The following is a 22,413-nucleotide window of genomic DNA, read 5'->3' as shown; positions in this document are numbered from 1 at the left end:
CATTCAGAACATTTTAGTTATGAAAGCATTAAAACAAGAAGCAGCTTCTCGGAATAGCGCTCTCTTATGATGGCAGAAAAACATTAAGGCACAGAATGCATTTGACATGTGACAACCTGTAAGAGGAGGAAACTTAAACTTAGCACAGGCATCATTTCTAGCAAGTACATACCAACTGTACTCCAAAATCAAAGACCAGCAAGTGCATCTGGAAGTAGTAACAGAAATACGGCCTGTTGGGGCTAAGTCAGAATCTGTTATTTGTGAGCTTCATATTTCCAAGTCTGAAAGGAATCATTACTACTAAAACAGAGTATTTTTCAGAGTGATTTAACATCCTAGAACTGGCAAAATGCAAGCAAAGAGACTGGTCATTACAACCTGAATTGCTGCATTTCATAATGCACACCACTCCTCAGTGGCTTTCTGCATGTCTCACTGCCTCTACTGAGAAGCAGTGCCAGTGCTGGCCTGGCAAGAGCCAGCTCCTGCTAACAGGAGTACTTCAGCCATTTTACTGCTGTCAGTTCTTCAGCATTTCACCTGCAGAACTGACACAATACTGAATCCACTGACAAAACCTCTTCTGTGCCTACAGAACACACCATAGAGAAGCAGATATGGCTACTGGAGGAAGACAAACTTTTTAGCATGCTGGAAGATCTGCAAATGTGCTCACAGATGTTTACCCATGTTATGTAATTTAACAGAAATGTCACACATATCTTCATCTAAGTAGTAAAGCACGATGCCAACTGGAGACAAGTACACATGGTTACATGCACCTGCATACGCAGTGCATTACCTTGCTTGCTTTTGAAGGACTCTTGCACGTCTTCTGTGAAGTATCTGGGGATGGACATTCAGAAGTAGGCTCTGGATTTTCAGAATCAGGTTCTACAGACAAAAGTTAGAGATTAATATCATAGTGAGAAAAAAATTATCTTGCAAAGGAAACTAAGCATCCTGTATTTGACTTTAAAAGAGCTACTTGAAGTTTATGTAAGAGATCATTCAAATACATCAAGTGTCATACAAGGTCATCTGCTTACTGACCTTCCATACATTCAGTGAAAGAATGGACCTTAAGCTGCAACTGGAAAACGAGATCTGAATGAGATGAAGGTGGGAGACTGAACATGGGACAGTGACCATGGACTACAGGGTGACTCTCCCCCTACAGATGAAGCAGATCCAAACACAGCATCAGAACAATTAAGGGCTACAGCGGGGGAACTGGTTAGAAGGATCCACCTTCAGTGTGATAAGTGGGGAGCTATTGGGAATAGGTGAATGGCTGGACTGGATGATCTTTTAGATCTTTTCCAACCTTGGTGATTCTATGATTCTATGATTCTAAGTGAACTCACCACAGTCCTTGTCTTTCCTATGATCACTGAGAAGCAAAGCTCTATGATAACTTCGTTCTCTCACTTGTTCCACGGAGGTTGATGCAGTCCTGGAAGAAGGAAGCATGTTCTCATTTAAGATGATGTACTCCCACAGACCAAATTTCAGACAATATATATGCAAATACTGGGGCACAAAGCTCACATGGTTGACTGCACTTAAGAGCCAAATAACTCACCCTACAGGAGAAATGCCATTTGTTAGCCATTTTAGGTCTATTTTCTCGCGTTTTAAATACACGAATTTCCTGCAACCTTGTTACATTATGAGAAATATCAATTCCTTTCTTCCATACACGTGTGGAGTTGTTTTGTGGTTTACTTTTTAATTCTGAGCTGACAAACCAAAATGCACATTATAAAAAATACAGGTACTGAGTATTGCTTCATACTCTCCATTTGTAGAAAGCAGCCTTCAAAAGCCCTACCTTTACTAAAAAGTAACTTGCTCTCTAATAACGGATCCACACCTGTGAATATTACACAATCACAGGTGTAAACTATTTAAGCTTCCAGATTTACCTTGCTAGATAGTGAGTGAAATGACAGCTACGCCTCTCACGATCAGTTACACACTCACAACATGATCGAGAACAGTAATGACAGCACTCTGATTATAAACTCCATTATTCTTTTAGGCAAGAACATATGGCAGTACTCTACAATGCAGTTGCAACTGAAATAAATGTTGGAGTTCAGCCTGTTCCCCACATTCTTTCCTTGAAATACATACACTGCCTTCCGTGTAATGAACTTACAGCCACTTTTCAGTGAGATACTGAAGACTGCACTTACGTTGTCCCTTAGTTGGCTCCACAAACTCCTTCTGTTCTGGAGCAGCTGGAGCATCTATGCAGAGTGGTGCTCAACGCCTCAGCCCATGTTCACCTGCAACACTCTCGGGCCTTCACTACCGCATAAAGAACTGCAGTGCTTATTTTGTTCCAGTAATATTCTGGAGACAGAGTTGGCAGAATGACTAGCTATTTTCAGGCTACCAAAGAACGCAGTGGGAAAAGCTGCACAAATTGAAGCCATCCTATGTCATTCTCCTTCACACTGCATCTGCTTTTAAGGCTGCTGGAATACCTGGCAGTACAATATCTGGAGTACAATACAGCACACAGTTTGCACACAGGGGAGCCATCCAGCCACCATAAGCAACTATGCAAGTGTCTCCACACACTGCCTACCTGAGCAGAAGGAACTGCTAGGTAGACTGCATGCTGTCACTGTACACTGTAAGTAACAGCAAACAAAAATGCATTCCAACTAGATCACTGAAAAAGACTTCCCACAGTCTTCTGGAAGCTTCTGTTCATCATCACAGGTAATTAATTTCCTTCTTCCCTACGGTACTTCTGTAAAAGCTTTTGAAATTTAAGAGAACAAATCTTCAGCCACAGATGAAGCAGTGGCAATACAAGGAAGCTTAACGCAGAGCTGAGGCCGTGCTGAAAAGCAGACTCTGCTCTCACAGCACCCTCTCCTCTCCATCCAGCTCCCACCTTCACACACCTTACCAAGAACACTCTGCAGGATCTGTGCAACTGCAGAACAAATGCAATGCCATTTCATTTTGAGGGCAGTTGTGAACTGTGAGAAAACTTTATAACCTACAGAACTGGGTGACCTGCCTTGTTCAAGCTAAAGCTTTATTCACTCTTAAAAAAAACAACTACCCTGAATAAAAGTAAGTTGACATATATAACAGATAATTTTCTATACATTCTCTTCTTTATGAGGTATCTGCTATACTGCTGAGGTAAGAGGTCAGACAACTGTTCCAATCTGAAAAAAGGGTTGAAAAAGATCAGTAATCTTACTAACAAAACAGACTCGGAATAGAAGTGACACAAAATTAAGCAATGTCTCAGAACTTTTGTCCTGTCGATTTGCAACTTACCACTGAACCTCAGGCTCGTTCTTCTCACTGGAAGAAGTTTCCTTGGTTGCACTGTTGTTGCCCACATCTTCTGGAGCTGCATTATAAACAGCAGTTGGCAGTGGTACAGGCAGGCTTGCAGTGTTGTCACTTTGCTCCCCATTTTCACCACTGTTGTTAAACCCATCATTAGCACCACTGTTACTACTTATGTTTCCTCCACCAGCAGCATGAGGAGATACAGTAACCAAGGGAAAGTTTTCTGTCTTTGAGCCACTTTTTCTAGCTTCTCGTTGTCTCTTACGGTATTCTAGCAAGGATACCTATGGAGAAAAGATCAGAAGAAAGTTGACTTGCTTCCCTCTTGACATTTTCAGTTGAATACATTTCCTCAGTAAGACACCATCTACCTGGTTCTAAAAGAAAATGCATGGAGCTTAACAGAAAATGCTTCATCACATTTGGAGCAAATTTACGGGGCACCAAGGTAGTAATGAGTACAAAGAAGATGCCAAGAGAAGGAGGTGTGCATTTTGCCCAGGGAAGAGGGAGAAGTTGATGCAAGTCAAAAAAATTTGCTGCTGAATTCATACTGTTGGCTGAAGCTACAAAGTACTTTGTGGATCCTCCTGGAAATGCAAAGAACATACTGATAAAATAATGCTGAGTTTGAGACTGAATCACTTTGACCCTGGATCCTGCGTGAAAAATCTACTAAACTTCGGCTTCAATCTCATGATTTATGCAGGAGAGTCTTTGAACTCTTCGTATGCTTTTCTTAACATAAAGAATTTGCCTCATGACACTCTTTTCACAATTTATTTTAAATCAGTGTCTTTTCTGTATTCTACAATGTCTATTCTGAAAATACTTCAGTGATCAATTTCAAGCAAAACGTTTATTACCAAAACCAATGACCCAGGAAGAGATGAGCAGTCCTTCTTCTCATCTGTGTGCGTACTTTACACGCATTTATGTGTGTATATTCATATACACACATACAGACAAGTTCTCACGTAAAACAGAACACAAACTTCCATAGCTTTAAATTCAAGAATATTAATAGATTACTTCCACTGAGAAAAAAAAAAAAGATTTTCAAATGCTTTCATTATGTATCTTCACAATTTGATGCAGAATGCTGAAATGCTGACATTCAGACATCTTTTTTTTAGGAAATCTGTGTTGTGGAAGTCTCATTTCGTATCTTTCCTGCTACGTATCAGGGAACTTGCTTAGTCCTCACTAACAGCAGACATCCAATTCTACTCAGAATTAGAAAGCAAGAAGGCTGCTCTGTCCACATCCCCACATGATTGTTTTCTATCCATTAAAAACTCATCTGTATGGCAGCATAAGAAGTCAAAACCACCTAATTTTTTCTAGGAGAAAGTCAAGCTTTAGAACTGATCTTGCTCTGAAATATTTTATACTTTCCACATCACAGGAATTGGAACCCGTGAAGACTGAAGCAAAGCTTAAATGTTAAGAACAGATTACATCTGTGATTTGTGGCCACCATGTACAGCCATACTGAAATGAGAAACTCGTAAAGTGCCAAGAGAAGGAAACATCCATAGAGATGCTGAGATACAGAACCCCCTCCTTTAATAACTGCGTAAGGACATGCGTATCTCACCAGTTCATGGGCTTCTACTGTTATTCTACAAAAATCCTGAATTCTCCCCTCACCTTAAGTGAAATTTGTCCCCTTCTTTTAGACTGCAAAGTCTAAAAGTATACTTGAATTTGTGCGTGCATCCTTACAAAACCAGAAAACCATTCTCTCAGAGGTACAATTTCCTCTGGTTGATTCCTCAAAGCGAGACTTTAGACAGGAATTCTGAGCGTGTGCAGGGGAGGCAGAGGGAGAACCACAAGTTTTTCATTTGTGCATTAGTGCAGTGCAAGCACTGAGCAGTAACAACCAGGAAAAGAATGCCTGCCACTAAGAGAACAGGGTGTTACCGATGCACCCATCAGGTGCTGCTGTGATTTGAGGGGAAATTCACTTCACCTTCAGATAAAAGCAGCAGCTAAACAAGTCTTAACAACTTCTGTGTTCAGCTGGCTTTGCAAAAGCAGCAGGGATACAGTAATATGAACAGAACTACTCAACTTCTCAGGGTCAGGACCAGGTGAGAACACAGCTACTACCTCACTACAGGTATGTCTGGGTACAAAGAGAGGTAAAGCAACTTGTGACGGTACAGTCATGGCCACTCCCTGGTACGATGCACCCCGATAAGTGCAAGGGAACCTGATGGGACCAAAGCACCACTGGGCATGAATGTACGTACACACAGACAAAACTCACCTCCAGTCCCTCAACTATTACTTCCATGAAGAATATAAATCACTAAATTCTACAGACTGTTACAAGACACTCAGGAATGGCTGCATCAGAAACAACTACTTTTAACATTTGTCAACCTTTCTGCATGGAATCAAGGAGTTTAACCTGACAGGAGTCAGGATATCCACACAGGTTAACTTCCAACTTCGTTTCCAGCTGAGCACGTTGAAAGCTGTTACCTACAGGGGCTGTTTGACAAGAACAGCAAATTTAGGCTGTGCTCATCTACCAAAGCAGGTGCTTTATAGAAGAAGAAATAAAGGATTCCTTGTATCTACGGATTTGTATTTGCTAACAGCAAAACAAAGATACTGTAAGTACATAAAAACGAGAATTCTGAAGCATTAGAATCATAAACCTGCTAATGCAACTTGTAGGAATTCAGAGATTTTCTCTGTATGTGATTCGGTTGGCACCATTCTGTCTAACAGAATATTTTAATACTTGGTAGCACAAGCAACCGTCTCCAAACCTGAAAAGCAGTTCTTTATTGAGTAATTAATTTGAGACTCATATGAAATAACATGAAGTAAACATATTTTTATATATTACTTTGGAAATCTGCATTTATTAATGGATGCAACTTTCCTCTTTCCTTAAGTTCTCCTGAATAATACCTACATTAAATATAAATCAGCCAGATTTTTTTTTTTTTACTATTATTATTAATGCTTCATTCTGCCACAGAAAAATATGTAAGATATATAGCCTATGTGAGAAAGACAAAATGATTCTTAAAATTATAACCTTTTTCTTCTGTGGAGGATTCTGGGGTGTGCAATTCCCATCCATCAAGTTGTCATTATTGACAGTCCTTCCAAAGCCAGATGCAATTCCATCTTCTGAAGTACAAAAAACAGATGCTTCCATGAACATGCCTCTAGCATCGTCTTGAATCAGGCACTTTGACTCACTTATTCTGAATCCACCTCCTACCTCCAACTGATGTGAAGGGGTCAAGTCCCTCAAATTAGAATTCATTGAGAAATTTACACCTGTCCTGTCGGGACTTTTTACCCAGGAAGAATAAATTGTGCCCCGTCCACAATGAGCAGTTTCTAACTGGCTGCTTGAATCAGTCCTATCATGTGTAGGGGCTTCCAGGTTTTTATGCAGTGTGCTTTGCTCAATTACTTCGAGTCCCAGCTGGAGGTCTGACACAGATTCCATTTCTCCTGTGCACTGCCGTGTCGCATCAGTCCTGTTTCTTGGACTGGAATACCCAATAGTCTTTATTTCCTGCAGGCCCATTTCTGTCAGGTTGGAATTTCTGAAAGAATTCAGTGCTAGAATCGATGCTCTGTCATATCCCTGCATGAAAAATAAAGGAAGAAAACATGTAAATTCTTCTTCCATATTGCAACTGTGGAGTAAAATCATTCTGACATTCACCTACGCCTTTAAGTGAGGCATAAGGAGTTTGCACTACCATGAGTTTAAGAAACAGCTGTGTAGCCAGATACTTTTCTCTACTACTGCCATTAAAAGGATTTTAAATTTAAAAAAATAATAATATTAATCCACATCAAAATAAGCTTTCAGTACCAGTATTTGCTTATGACTGGGAAACGAAGAAGAGCTTCAACAGGAGCAAGTCCCTGGTTACAAAGGAGCTGAACTTAAACCTAAAACGGACCTTTGGTGTCAAAACATTTATTTCAAGAAAAAAGGGTGGTGAGGGGTTCCAGGACACTGAGGAATTTTAAGACCATAGCAAATTCATGCTTCTGCAGAGGAAAAAATATTAGAAGCTAAATAAATTGACTTAAGTATTTCTTATAATTGTACTAACCATAAAAAGCTCAGCATATGCCCGAGCTTAGAAGTATCCTTACTAAAACATCCTGTTTTATGGCTTTATAATGCTTTTTCAATTATTTCTTTCACAATACAAAATTCTTAAGCAGAATTCCTCTTTTTGAGTCAGCTAAATGCTGAAATAGTCAGTTATGTTAGTTTGAAAGTAGCTGTTAAATTCAATCAACTGCTATGACTGCATGAAAAGTTTTGTGTTTCAATATTTGTTAACACTTTGACTTAAAAATAATGAAGTTTTCTATGTACATATGTACTTAGCCCACAGAAAGAAAGCACCTGGGTCATTCATTTACACCAGAAGTAAAGCTCTCTGGAAACAACCACCTGAACGTTCTATCACTAGTTACTTTCACCTGTTCTTTTCAGGTGCTATTAAGTTCACGGTTCAACACAGTTATGTAAATGTGGTAGCTGTCACACAGCTCAAGTTCCACACTGCTGCGGAACTTCTCATCTTTCAGACAGAAACATCCCTGTAGAAGTTCTCGTATCTATAAACCAAGTCGCCCCCTGGTGGTTCGACCGTACGGCTCGAGCGCACGGAATGGAGCACACCCTCACCCGGGAAACTCCTGGCACGTGTCTGTAGCACTCGCTGTACCTCAAATAATCCACCCAAACCATAATATTTATCCTTCTGTGCTCTTTCAGTCCAAGTAAAATTAGGCTCAAGCATTTAAGAAACACTGATTAAAAAGGAGAATGTTAACTGAAATCTAGATACAGCCCAAAAAACCCAAGCATTGTTTTTCTGTACTCCTCAGTTACGTTGCAGATACAGAAATGAAGTTAAGCAAGCATTTAGGGATTTTAGCCAATGTCCTCACCTCTTGAGAGTAAGCTCGCCTTTTTATTTCCGGGGAACTGTCGGGTGAGGAAATATTCTAGATGAACAAGAAGAAATGGGAAGTCAATTTAACTGTTAGCGTAGAGAATGTAAGACACCCCCTTCTAATAGGACTACAAATAATGATTTACACAACAGTGATAAAGAATCTGAAATGCATTATAATTCTCACCTCAAAGTGCATGGTATTTCCATGTATACATGGAGTTACAGGAGTAACTGGTGAATAAATGGGTTTGTAACCATTTCTACAAGCTTCATCCTCTGTTTTTACCCTAGGAGGAGTAGCAAACATCAATGGCTCTGAGGCAGCAATGTCAGCATGAGTTGGTGTGGCATATGGAGAAGGAGTAGGTGTAGAGGTTTCTGAGAATGCAGACTCCAACAGCTGGTACAGTCTTCGTTTTTTTAGAGGTGTTGTTAGATCTGCATTAAAATCAGAAAAAAAAAGCTAGATAAAGATGCAGCAATCCCAGTTAAACGCTTGAAGCAGTAAAGTTATAAATTCCATATTCAAACATTACTAAGACAAACACCTTGTGGGCAGAATTCCTGAAGAATAATTAATGAGAAGCAGAGATCACTATTTTCTTCCTTACCTTCTTTTTTTTTTTTTCCCCCTGCTAAGACAATGGAAGAGATAATGGAAGAACTGTTTACACTTCCAAACAAATGTTCACCTAAGTGGAAATTCGACGGATCATCTAATATGTTCCATATCCCTAAGAAACTGTGTGTAGCTTCTAGCATGTTTCCATTTCTCATTATTCCTGAAAAGCTGACTAACTTTCCCACGTGCAATGGGGCCACTGATTTGAAAGTAAATCTAACCCTAACAGCATGTACAAATGATCTATAACCTAAACTCTTCCTGATATTCATACTCCAAACCATTAACCTTTCTGTTGACTGAATGTCCACATTTACTACGAAAAATGGTTGTTCCTTGTTTAGTCTCAATTATACATTAAAGAAAAAGGGAAATTATTTAACTGAGCTTTTCTTTCCAACAACCATCCAAAAGCCAAAACATCAGTAAACAGGGCAAATATTGTTGGAATTTTCATTAACTCATTGCTTTAAATAACTTCAGTCCTCCACATCTACCTACTCCGACATAACTTGTATGTATTTTATTAGTGGAACCTTCACCTGTTAAGGAACAGCTGTCATTCAGTAATAACGGGCTTTTATTTTCACCGTTGATGGCTGGGCTTCTAGATCCCTCTAGCGATGGCGAATTAAATCTATCAATCACTGTTGAGTTTTCTTCTTCCAAAGCCTGTTTCAACCAACGCTGTAATAAAGTAAGTTCAAATTAGTGACTTAACAATTTAAAGATACACACTGAAATGTCTATCTACAAATCATTTGCCAAGCAGCTTTTCTCTGCCGGATTTCACGCTAGGAAATAAAGACTTGTTTTTAAGTAATTAGGCATGAGGAACCGTAATGAAGAGAAGCATTACCTTCTTACAAGAGCCGGTCATGTTTTCCACAGGTTCTTTTTTCCTCCTCTTTTCTGAAAGGAATGGTGAAGTAAAACGAATATAGTGCTTTGGAGTAGAGTATACATGTGGGCTGTAGGTGAGACCTGGTAGAGAATTCAGTTGCGTAGCCAGAACTTCGGGGTCGGTGGTTATACGCAGAGGCCTTTCTGAAATGCTGTCTGTAGGCTTCCCTGTCTTATCACTCTTCTCACTTAACCATTCATTTACCAAGTGCTACACAAGGAGGAAAAAAAAAGTGTTTTTTGCATGTTTTCATTAGTAGCTTTCAAACAGTTTTTGGTCTTCTTATTCACCTAGTCACCCATTACACAAACCAGAAAACAATTTCCAGGCTGCAAGTTTACAAATACAAATATTCCTTGTACATGAGACTGAGAACATGAAAAAGGCTTTGGTGAAGTTAACCGGGCGATGGCAGGAATCAGTGTAGAATTGTGCTATGTAACAGAGGTTTTGTTGTTCTGTTTCTGAAAAACAGGCCAGTGTACCTTAGTTCCCATTAACAGGGAACAAGAACTAAAGCAACTGAACTCAAATATGCCTGCAAGTATTTGAAATTCTTAAGAGGTTCACACTCAAATTCTTTACGTTTTCAAAATAAGCAGCTTTAATCATCCTCTGCAATACATGCTGAAGATAAAAACTGCCTTCTTAGTTGTAAGATGGGTGGTTTTAAGCTTTTATCAGCATTACTAGGAGACATCTCAGAAATACTGAAAGCTCATATTTTGGAGATATTCTGTTTACTGCCACTAAGATACCTTACATATCATAAGATGAATAAAATAAGGGAAGTTGACTGATTTCCTTCCCTCCCCTTGAAATTAACAGTTTTACTTATGTTCTGTATATTTATACACACACAAAATCCAGTCCATTTAGAAAGTATTGTCCTTAGAAAACGTTTGTTCCAAAACTGTGCTGAAAGCTGTATTAAAACTCAGTATCTAAATGGATGCAATGCAATATTTTTAATTTTCATAATTAATATCAGTGAGCGGCTGCGTAATTTTTAAAGAAAATTAAAAAAATAACATGTAGTTTAAGAGGCAGCTGTTAAAAACTCCATGAAAGTCCATCTTCTTCTTACCCATCCCTTAAGAGACATACCTTCTTTGTTTTAGGATACTTAGTAGGACATTTATTAAGTGCTGGAGCTTCTGTTTCGGTAACCATTTCCGTAACAACAGTTTCTGTTTCTGGCTCAGCTACCAGTGCAGCATTCTCAGTTTCATTATGTTGTGACGTTACTTCCACATCAGGAGAAGATGGCTGAATATCTGAACACATGCTCACAGTTCTGTGCCGTCTACGCTGCTGTCCAATGTGAGTTCTGCTTCGAGAGAAGCTTTTTCTCTGTTTAGCTCTATTAACCTTGGCTGGTGTAGGCTTAGTGACAGCTTCCTCCTTTGCTGGTTCCTGGTACAAAACACCAATCTAGTAAATGGATCTAACACATGTAAAGCTACAGATCTTTTCTCAAGAGGAATTGTAAGTTCTCTCTTAATACATCTTTATTATCTGCCTTTATATAATTTCTATTTTTACAACTAAAATACTTCATAGTTAGACTTCCCATACCTTCCTCCCAACGTTCTGGCAGTGATACATCAGGTAATTCACACAGACCAGTCACTGGTCAGACTACCACACTTTTCTGTAACTGCTGTATCACATTAGTCTGTGGGCTAGAAATCAGCAGCTTACATAAGAGTACCTTTCAATTCAATACAGTTTCTCTCATTTATAGTTGACTGGTATCGTTTGCTAACATATAGCTTAGCACTGTTGTAAGATAACTAACAGCAAAAGCTGACAGAACAATCCAAACTGAGAAGCCATACGAATATCTGCAAGGGCTGAAGTGCACTAGTAACTAGCAACAAGAGTAAAGATGACCTGTTCTGAATAATCTACTGACAAAGCATGTCTTTTCCCACTGGCTACAGAAGGTGTCTAATGAATACCATCTCCTATGCCTAGAATGAGCACCTATTAACACTCCCCCAGTATCTTTACGTGTGGTTCAATATCCAAACAGAGAAACAGTGCCATGTTAAAAGCTAGCCTTAAAATAAAGATTCAGATAACTACCTGAATAAATTCAGTGTCATTGAGAATCTGTGGTTCCTTGCATTCTGATTTAACCTCAGTTTTTGCTGTGCTGATCCTTTCCAAAGCCTGTTCTCTTCTTTTTTCTCTTTTTTCTAATCTGGCAAAAGCTTGCAAGATAGCTTCCATTTTCCGTTCTTCTCTTGTCTGATGGATATAATAATAATTGTCATCATATTTCAGTCATAATCATAATCCTTCACATACATAAATACTGTGATTTTTTTTCTTCAGAACACGTACAATGTATGTTAACATGCAGATCAATTTCAGAAGAAACCCAAAGGAAAGGGAGATGTTAGAGTAACTGCAACTACTGCAGACTTACAAAGAAATGATTGTGTTCTCATCAATCCTGACGAACAGGAAGAAAGTCCTACTTTGGATTTAAGAACGTGCTGGAAATAATTGCTTATTACTATATTGCTAGCCTCATACATTATTGGCTCACTTGTTTGTATAGTATTTAAAAAACAATGAGTCACTCATGACCAGAAAGATTAAATACCAATAAACATACAGAATAAACACAACAAAAAATTTTCATTATCCTCTGACTCAGTTTTCCAAGTGCCAAAAGCTGTATCAAAACCTGCATCCAGCATCCAAGAATCACTGTTTCAAAATAAGTAAACGACACATCACACACAAGTTAACATTTTATGTCAAACCATAATTCAAGTCCTAGTCCTTTTACAGAGGTAAATATCCAAGCACTGCTGAAGACAGTACAGATGCTGTGGAATTTGGCTGGTTCTATTTAAAGCTTTAATTATTTTAAATGCCTGCAGCTCAACAGCAGCACACTGAGAGCAACAAGTGTTCATCTCAAAGAAAGAATGCCCATAAGTATATTGCTCATATGAGTGAATGAGCAGCCCAGTTTTGTTTTTGCCACTTCTGTTTGACTGGTGAAACACAGGCAAATTGAACTTATTCACCATCTTCACGATGGAGCTAAAAGGATTATTACTATTTATAGTGCTATTTATAAAGGAGCTATTAAAAACAATGTGCAATAACAAAGAGCAAAGAAAACAAAACCTAATTTTTTTTTGTTGTTTTAAGGCAATAAAAGTTTATACATACACATAAGAACAGAAGATAAAAGCAGATTTTTGTCAGAAAGCAATGATAAAGCCACATCAAATGCTCTCACTCAAATAGCAAGCTTTGAATTTTAAGCTCATGTAAGGATCTGTCTTCATATATACTTAGATTCTAGAAGCCTACAGAAAGCAGCAATTAGCATGGGAAGAGCATGTGTCACTAAGTCTTAGTGACAACTTTAGGCAACTACTTGCTTCCCAACTTACCATCTTCCTTTTCCTCTCTGCAATCTGCTCCTCTGATTCCATTTCTACTTCATTGCTAATGGGAGTTTTTTCTTCTATATCATCAATAAAATCTGGCTCCTGAAAGATGGAAATGACTGCATTATAGAAGCTCCGCTACTCCTCCAAACTAGGGAAAACTACAAGCTACACAGAACTAAGAATCCTCAGATCACAACTTCAAAAGTAACCAAGCCAATAAATGAAGACAAAAATGTAAGAAAGCTAAGATCCACTCGTGCCTTTGCATAAACCTATAAACATAACCATCTGACCAAATCTTTTTCAATCTGAGCTTAGGACATCTGCATCTTTTTTCTTAAGCATATTGATTTTCATTTTAGGGTCCCATGCCCACCCATCCATCCCCAGAACAAAATTATCCACATTAAACCTCCAAACCAACAGAGACTTATGGGCCACTGACCCAGCCAGTTCTTTATCAGACAAAGAATTAGGGAGCATTATGCTAAACACCCATTAGTGCAATGCAATGCAATGCATACTGTCATGCCAAAAGAGATGTTATCATAATTGCATAGAATTTTTTCTTAGCTCAGAAGTGTATTCCCTTGAAGTGACATTCTTCATTCACAACCTCACTATACTGTCTAATGACTGCCATGATCTACAGAAATATTAAGTTAGCTGACTACTGAAGGCCCTGTGATTTCAGAAAAAACAAGCAGTAACTTTGAGAATTCTTCTGTTCATTATTTCTTCACAAATCTTACCTTTTGATAAAATGATTACATGAAATTATTTACTATAAATATACTTTTAAGACAAATATTTTTCCCATCTGCTTTGTTTTACCTTAACATCATACACTTCACGAGAGGAAAAAATGTATCAATTGACTGGCTTCTATATTTAGACACATTTAACAGCTTTATTCTTTGCACAACACTTACTGTTTTAAGTTCAGTTTGGAAAAACATTGATGTCTCCTGTGACTGCTCTGTATAGGCACTGTGTATTATCATAGAAGCCCAGGAGAAGGTTCCAAATACCAGTTATCATTTGTTTAAAAACAACAACAACAAAAATCACGTAAGACTGGAAGGTTAATGGTGCCTTTGCAGACCTTTTTTTTTTTTTTTCTTTTTTTTTCTTTTTCTTTTAACAGTCACATGCCATGCCTTCCGGTCTTCCAAGCATGTTAAAGCAATGTAAATATGCTCCTGTCACTGTTATTACCTTCACTCCTACTGGCATTAACAAAATAAAAAGTTCAAAGTCTCTCCCTCTTAGAACAAAAAGTCTCTCTCCCTCTGTGTAAAACATCATCACAAGCCACTGTATTCAAAGAAAGTTTAAACTGTATTTTCCCTGCAAAAACAAAGGTAGGTACCATGGTAACCATCTTCTCACATGAAGAATTCAACATCTGCTCTAGAAAACTTCATCACTTGCTGATTTTATGGATCTCTCTCAATAGTTCCTTCATACTGACAGATCTTAAAATTGCCATGGTACTACCAGCTAGCTTTACCACACTTACTTCAAAACTCACCTTCTTCTTCCCAACCCTCCAAACTCTATTTAGATTTCTAACCAGCTTACAGGACAGACAGAAGCAAAACTCAGCATTCTGAACTAAAGTTTGATTTGTTACAGAAGCAGCCCTATTTGCTGCTATGTTTAATAGACTGAATTTCTGAGTAATGTGGCTTTTTGGTTACTTGCATTTCAAGAAAGACTGGGAGATCCTGAAAACATGACATGAGTCTTTTACATTAGAGATCCATACAGAAATTCAGAGGAAAAAGTGTACAGTTAAAACTCATAAGGGAACCAAAAACTTTAATCCAATCAAACATTAAGAATAACTGGACACATTATGAAAGTCCTAAACAATTCGTTCATCATTTTCCAATAAATCCACACACTCCTTTCTCCAGCTACTCATTAAAATTACTGTAGTAACCACTAAGGAGACTATTCGTATTTAAATCTCTGTTTTGTTATCCTTTTTGTCTCAATACCTGGTTATTGGAAATGGACAGCCTGAGGGGAGAGAGCTTCCTCTGCTTATTATCTGCGATTTTCATTTTGGTGGCTGCTCCTTCACAGTCCAACGTGATGTTCTGATTTTGAGTCTCCTTTTCTCTTGAAACATCCTTCTCTTTCTTTCCCTTTTTCCTTCTGGTTTCATATCCCGTATTGATGTTTTCTGTAGGCTCAGAACGTCTGAGAACCGGACATTCAGGATTTTCTTTGAGGCAAGCACAGTCCACTTTGTATTTACTACAAGTAAAAAGAATGCAAGCAAGCACATTTTGATCAGGCTGTAAAGCAATGGTACTTTACAACGTTATGTCATGTAAGTGGTAAATTTCACATTAAACATCTGATCTGATGTGAACTAAGCATATGAAGATCAGCTGACTAAAGCTTTCACAGGATCTACTAGGAAGTTTTTTATTTCTGCAAAGACAGTAAGCAATTTACACACTGGGAAAACCCAGATACACATGCCGTTCAGCCAAGCTGACTTATCAGCAGACACAGAAAAGTGTGAGCATTGTGCAGTAAGATGTGAACTAAATGGACTGCTCCTGGACTTAGGTGCACATACAGAATTACTTGGAACACTCGGGTACAAAATCACATTATTAAAGCATACAAGGAAATAAATAATATAAAGAATAAAATCCCCCCTGAATACATCATGACTTGGTAAGTATTTTATGTATTTCAGAATAACATGTTCATATACTTACCAATTTCCATAATCAAAATCAAATGCTATAGTAATCTCTGCTCCTTTTGGAATGTTATGGATGGAGTAAATATAAAGATGAATCGTTCCATCTTCAATTACATGCCTCACCTATAGGTAACAGAATATTACTTTATCGTAACGAATTAAAAATAAACAAATAAACAAATAAAATTATAATCAGTGCTCAAATTATCAGTTGGAGAACTTCAAAAAGAAAAGAACATCTAAGTAAACATAAGCTAATTTAAGTTCATGTAAATGCTCACCTCTGCATTTGGTGTACATGAACGCCGGATGAATCGAGCTTCGTTTCCAAAAGTCCTTGCATCAACACACATTTCTAGCCCATGAAACTTGGAATAAAATAAAACAAATGGATATGGCCTGAAAAACAGAGAAGAAAACCAGCCTGTTATCCTTTTAAAACTGTAAATACAACCCACTTCTTACATTAGTTGTTTTTGTATCATGTCGTTGCCAACACGCTCTGAATCTGTGGATTAGTCTGAGAACCATCCATGAGCGTTTGAAGCTGCATTACTCTACTGGGTGCATTTCTCCAACTGTATTCTTGGAATGCTGAAAGTTTGCGTCACAGTCCTGAATGCAATCTTCTGCATAGGATTTACAGGGAGGAATAACAACAGAGCAAGCACTAAACATGGAAGACACAAAGCTAAGATTCTTCAGTGTTCTTAATAAACTTTTTTTGGTAACAAGTTCTAAAAAACTCCAGCAGAAATGTAGATGCCTCACAGAGCTGTCTCCAAAAAAAAAACCACAGATGAAACAAACCCCGTCCCTGCCTATTTCCAACAGTAACCACTTGGCACTCAACCCTCTTGAGAAAGCTGGACATCTAAACGCTCTGCCAAGATGAATTTCTGCTACTGCAGATACCTGGGAATCCTTCCATCTTTACTGAGCACAAGATCTACACTCGCTCTTCTCCAACAGGCCTCTTGCAATGTCTCGTTATCAGGGTGTCCCTGCATTTAATGGTAGGGGGGAGAACAATTCAGATGAAGGAAGCAGTCGTGAATTTGTATTTCTCTGTAATCCACAAGCCAGAGAACCATGGCAGTGAAAAGTGCCAAGCTGACCATGTTCAGTTCTGTCCTTGGCCTGACAGAATGAAAATCTCTCTCAAAAGAAAGCTTTCACCATTACCTTCTGAATTATTTTACGACAGCAGAACCTGTCAACCTCTGGTTTACACTGCACAACTCCCAAATGAGAATATGGGAATCCTTTAACCAGCTGAGAACAAAGAAAGAGGAAAATAATTCCTGAAAAAAAATGTTCTAATGATGCTCAGAAGAGAAGGGGGGAGACCAGATACCAGCTACAATTACTTTTAATGAGACAACAGTAAAATGCAAGACACCACAGGTAATAAAGATTCCTTCAGCATCTTCAGTACAAGTCTGGCACAAATGTTCTAATAGTTATCTTATTAAAACATCTGGAATAAACAAACCTTTTAAAGAAATATCCGTTAGCTTCGAACTGTTCTCTCAGCATGAACTTTCCTCTGTATTCAATAATAAGTGCATCAGGAGGCAAATCTTTGGCAGCTTTTAAAATTTTCTTGTTTTTTTGCACGTAACTCTATAAAGACAGAAGTTAATTTATGAATTTCATTTTCTTTCATTTTTTCCATTATTATTAACAGCAGATTACACTTTCACAACTATTAAACAATGCTATATGAACTAAGTACTTCTTTATTGCTATTAAAACTGCAGACTAATTTGATCAGAATGTCTTGTTCCACTACCAATGCAACTAGTCACTAATTTCAATTCAGGAAATGCCACTGCCCTGTGTTGTGGCATGGTGAGAAAACAACATACTGATGCTCTCACTTCAAGTATTATAACCCTCAGTACACTTAGCTCTCAGAAGTACATGCTGAATTCCTGCATATTGCTTTGAAAAGGCTTCAATTCCTTCAAATCAAAACAGAAACATACAGATACACACATTCATTATTCACTCAAGAAAAAAAACAGAACAGGAAAATATCAAAATAATAAAGAAACCTAGAAAAGTTTGCAAATTTCTTATACTTATTTCCATACCTTTAGATGAAAGGATGGCTTTTAATTAAAAACCAATACATACCCTGACAATTAGTGAACTCACACCTCTCAAAACTGTCACCGCCAATCAAAAAGGAAGTAGCCTCTATGTAGGAAAAAGGCTCTGTAAGCAGGGATATTCCTCTAAGGAGGCTGTCCCATATGCCATGATCGTCTTTGAGGAAAAGAAGCAAAGATGCTTCTATTAATCTGCTACAGTAACTACTCCTTGAGATTTCTGCTACAAAATGCTAATGTCTATTACATGGCTCCGATTTTAAGCTGCTAAGTAACTGATGCCAAGGACAGGAAAAAAAAGACAATGCACAATCTCTTCATAAACTAGAAATTACATGATCACAAGAGTCGCACCAGTTGTGATACCAACTACTGCCAGAAACGTCTTTCATGAACTACTAAGTTACATTCTAATCCGAATACCTAAAAATTCAGAACCAACTTACCACATCTTCTGAAAAACACAGACTGTGTTGTATGTACAGATGCAGATGCAGATGTTGATGTACAGAGCAGAGAAACAAACTCTGACATTTATTCCTACTCTAACCATACCAAATAGTCCTCACCCATCAGAGAAGCAGGAGCAGAGAAATTTACTGTGTTATGCTCTCCACAAAAAAAGTATTTCAAATGACAATTCATGCTTCAGGCTTAACATAGCATCTTAACTATTCATGAATATTGATACGCAAATATAAATGTAAGTGGCTATCTTGGTCATAGCACAAATACAGAGCAAGCAATAACAACACATGGCACAGCTCCTCACCTCTACTGGAGGTTTGAAAATCAGATTGCTGGTGCTGACTTCTTTCTTGTCATTTCCATTGCCTAATCTCAGAGCTATTTTTTGTGCCTCCCTCTGAACTCCCTCGCTGTACTGGTTATTATTTGCCTCTTCGTAACGATCCATCCATGCTTTGATTTTAGTTTCCCATCCAAAGTTTGAACTGTCAGTAGGATCAATCTCTGGAGCTGAGCCCTGTAAATTAAGTAAGCAATCACTTATTACAGGGTAAGAAAAAAAATATATTTTTTGAAAGACATGTTCCCACTAGTAAGCTCAACAAAGTAAGTCTACAACATGCTACAAAATGAAGGGTAAAGGTATGCCATTGATTTAAATTTGTTTATAATGCAGCCTTGCTCTGTCTTTGTTGTATCTATGAAAATTAAGACCTGTCAGTACTGTACTTCACATGCACTTTCCCCTTCGCTATACAAAGGGGAAGTACAGTTTGTAGGAAGTCCAATTTAATGCTCTGAATTACTTAAAAGCATTTCACTGAATTCAGTAGCATTATATCTGCCCTTCAAAAACTGCATCATTTCATAAAAATTGCCCAACTTCAGGAATACACTCCTCTTAAACAGGGATTCGAGTTTTTTGTGGGACAAGGATGAAGACTGAAACTGTCTCCTCCTGCAACATGAGTGCAGGAACTGAGATCAAATCTCTCTCTCCCTCTACTCAATTTTTATGAACATATGCAAACCAGCTTCCATTCCATTACACACAGATCCAAAACCCCCTTCCAGCTTCAAGGGTTATGCCACATTTTTCTGCTTTGCACTTAGCTAAACTTCACAAAGCCTATCACTAATACATTAAGGTGCATAGACTGTAAACTAGTGTTAGAAGCTTAGCACCAATCGTTTTGTTCCCCTTGCCTGTTCCTCACTAAACATTTTTTCCCCTGCAGCACTCCGGGTCCTTTCACTTTTAAAGAAAGTACCATTGTACCTCCAGACCTCACAAACAGCAGCCAGGCTGCAGCCAACCAGTGCTCCTTACGGACAGCAGCAGCCAACGCTCCCTTTTCTATCCACCTGAGCAGAGACACTATTAAACATTAATAAAACAGCAAGTGTTCAGCAGTTTAATTTACCTGTTACTGATTATATTTATTTTATGCATTGCAGGAACCATACATACAAACAGCATAAAAAAAAATTGTGATGCAAGCAAACTACAAAAAAAAAACCACCACAAAAGCAACAGAACCATACCAACACCACATTCAAAAACAAAACAAAACAAAGATTGTCCTCTGATTTCCTGATTTTGTCATTTTATTTTCAAGTCACAATCGTACCCCTGAAGCCTCAGTTGTGTCCTACTTACTGATATTTATCTCAAGGATGAATGAATTGTGCAAAACATCTAGCTTTCACACTACGCGTGTTTTTCTCCCACTTTAAGCAAGAATGCTGCAGCATTTAGATCTTGCAAAGCAGCCATCCCAAACACCATTCTTTAACCAATCCGTCCTAGCAAGAAGTGTCCCACCAGATGGATACACCTACGTATGACAGAGCAGAACTGCTAACTTAGCTCTCCGAGCTGGAGCTGTTAGGTTCAGATGAGACGTACGCTCAACTTTATTCCCCTTCATACAGCACAGATGTGCCCTGAACATTTTATTGACTTGATAACCAAATATTCTCAGAGAAAAAAAAAATTACACTTTGCTTGAATCTGTAGAACAAAAAGAGGAGCCTTCCATCTCAGTTTAAAATTCCCACAATAATCATGCAGTAACTTCATTAGAGTAATTTAGTACATAAGTATTACAAAGCATCAAGAGCACATCTGCAGTTATGCATTAATGTACAATTAAGGTGTGAAACAAAACAAAACAATCACTAAATCACATTACCTTAACTCTTGAAGATTTTCTGGATCCTTCTCGAAATGCCTGAAAAAAGATGGTTTATTTTCTTATGTGGCAATACACAATCTCTTAAGGAATTAAAAACCAATTAACTTATTAACAATTCACTGCAGACTATTCTCAGTAAAGCATGCAAGAAAACAGGCAAGTTACAACGAAATTGCAGGAAGGTAGCAGCGTGTCTCCAGTAAAATGTAATAAAAACTAAAATCAGCATTTCAAACTGAAAGTGCATTGGATTTTGGCTCTAGAAGGCCATGCACCTAGTCTGCCTGCCTCTCATACTGCATAACTTTCAACTATTTCACAATGCAACAAAGAGCTGCTCCAGAATTATTTATTGAACAGCTCCATACTTAGCAGGAGAGTGCGTGAATAGTCCAAATATCTCACTGCACTGCTAGTGGAATGAGCTGAGCAGAAAGCAGCTAACAGAGATAACCTATGAAATTAATTTTTCTTCTGCTATGTTGGGAGATAAAAACAGAATAATATGTTGCAGTAAGTCTATGTGCAGAACCTTTCTCTCAAAAGGAAGCATACTTAAGATCTCCAAAAGGATACCAGTAACCATTTTTCACTTCTGAGGGACAGAATTCTCATCGAAGCCAGTGAAATTTAACTACAGAAAGCAACTCACTGCTTTAGGAAATGCTATGTACTTCACTTCCTCACATAGAGAAAATACTGTTCACATCTAAATACCACTGCTTCTATACACTGTTTACCAAATTATTTTAGATAACACCAGCAGCACATTTCCACACAATTTCACCTCAAATAAATGGACACGTGTCTCGTGAAGTAGAAAACATTTCTGAACATAAATTACCACAACTAAAGATTCCAGGCACAGAATTCTTCTTTGGTTACCTCATTGGTCTGCTCATGAAGTCTGCTTATAGCTATAGTAAGTGGTGCAGCAAAATGCAATTCTCCTTACAAATTCTGTCTCAATTACAAAATTCAAGTGTCATAGCTGTACATTTTACTTTGAATTTATGAGGGGGGAACAAGCAGGGAAGACTGTAACATGCACTGCAACAGGGCACTTCATTTCAATGTAAACCCAGGTAGTAAAATATTATTAGTAACAATGGCCTGAATTTTAAAACCAAAGATGTCACACAGCTGTGATTTGTAACAATTACAGAAAGAGAAATCAGATTCACTCACTTTTTTACATTTTGCTATGTTCTGCTCTTTCTCCCCACTTTTCTTCCTCTTCTTATCATTGACCTTTGTAACTCTTGGAGAAGCTATTGTAAATGTAGTTGGTGTGTGTTGAAAAGCAGTATACAGTTCCACAGGAACTTCATCACCACTCTCTGTCGCACTGGTATCCCCATCTTTAAAACAAAGAACAGTTTATAAGCAATCAGAAAGAACATTAACTAGTTACTCTGTAACTTCTTTTAAAAGCAAAAAGCATACACTGTCAAATACTTCAAGTACTTGTTTGCAAAGTTTTCCAACAGCTTTAACAGCATGAAAACGAATAACCTGTGAGAAGCTGGCCATCAGCAGGTGTTTGCAGTACCAGGTAAGAAAAAAATACCACACTAATTCAACTTTTTAAATAGCATTACTGTACAGTATTTCATTTTAAGCAACATTAGTATTGAAACAACAA

The 22,413-nt window shown here is 38.0% G+C and overlaps 1 protein-coding gene across 3 annotated transcripts in view; it reads right to left on the bottom strand.

The window, feature by feature from the left end:
* The window catches only part of KMT2E (lysine methyltransferase 2E (inactive)), a 54,491-nt gene that overhangs the window by 2,302 nt on the left and 29,776 nt on the right, over window positions 1-22,413 (bottom strand). For 2 of the 3 annotated variants that reach the window (XM_042815431.1, XM_042815432.1), the window contains 18 exons: window positions 21,957-22,129; window positions 20,766-20,804; window positions 18,875-19,087; window positions 17,481-17,611; window positions 16,267-16,384; window positions 15,999-16,108; window positions 15,261-15,522; window positions 13,255-13,353; window positions 11,921-12,085; window positions 10,937-11,245; window positions 9,785-10,039; window positions 9,468-9,612; window positions 8,488-8,741; window positions 8,296-8,352; window positions 6,398-6,961; window positions 3,316-3,617; window positions 1,371-1,459; window positions 806-897 (listed from right to left, as the gene is read on the bottom strand). In XM_042815431.1, coding sequence (XP_042671365.1) covers window positions 806-897; window positions 1,371-1,459; window positions 3,316-3,617; window positions 6,398-6,961; window positions 8,296-8,352; window positions 8,488-8,741; window positions 9,468-9,612; window positions 9,785-10,039; window positions 10,937-11,245; window positions 11,921-12,085; window positions 13,255-13,353; window positions 15,261-15,522; window positions 15,999-16,108; window positions 16,267-16,384; window positions 17,481-17,611; window positions 18,875-19,087; window positions 20,766-20,804; window positions 21,957-22,129 — 3,377 coding nt within the window. Of the gene's footprint in view, window positions 1-805; window positions 898-1,370; window positions 1,460-3,315; window positions 3,618-6,397; window positions 6,962-8,295; window positions 8,353-8,487; window positions 8,742-9,467; window positions 9,613-9,784; window positions 10,040-10,936; window positions 11,246-11,920; window positions 12,086-13,254; window positions 13,354-15,260; window positions 15,523-15,998; window positions 16,109-16,266; window positions 16,385-17,480; window positions 17,612-18,874; window positions 19,088-19,849; window positions 20,081-20,765; window positions 20,805-21,956; window positions 22,130-22,413 lie in introns of those variants that run through there. The other variant, XM_042815433.1, reaches the window with a different exon arrangement.

The sequence above is a fragment of the Centrocercus urophasianus genome, unplaced genomic scaffold (assembly GCF_019232065.1).
Source record: "Centrocercus urophasianus isolate 14NV4802_14NV808 unplaced genomic scaffold, USGS_Curo_1.0 seq_15, whole genome shotgun sequence".
In the NCBI taxonomy this organism is placed as follows: Eukaryota; Metazoa; Chordata; class Aves; order Galliformes; family Phasianidae; genus Centrocercus; species Centrocercus urophasianus.
This window is presented reverse-complemented; position numbering and strand designations above follow the sequence as displayed.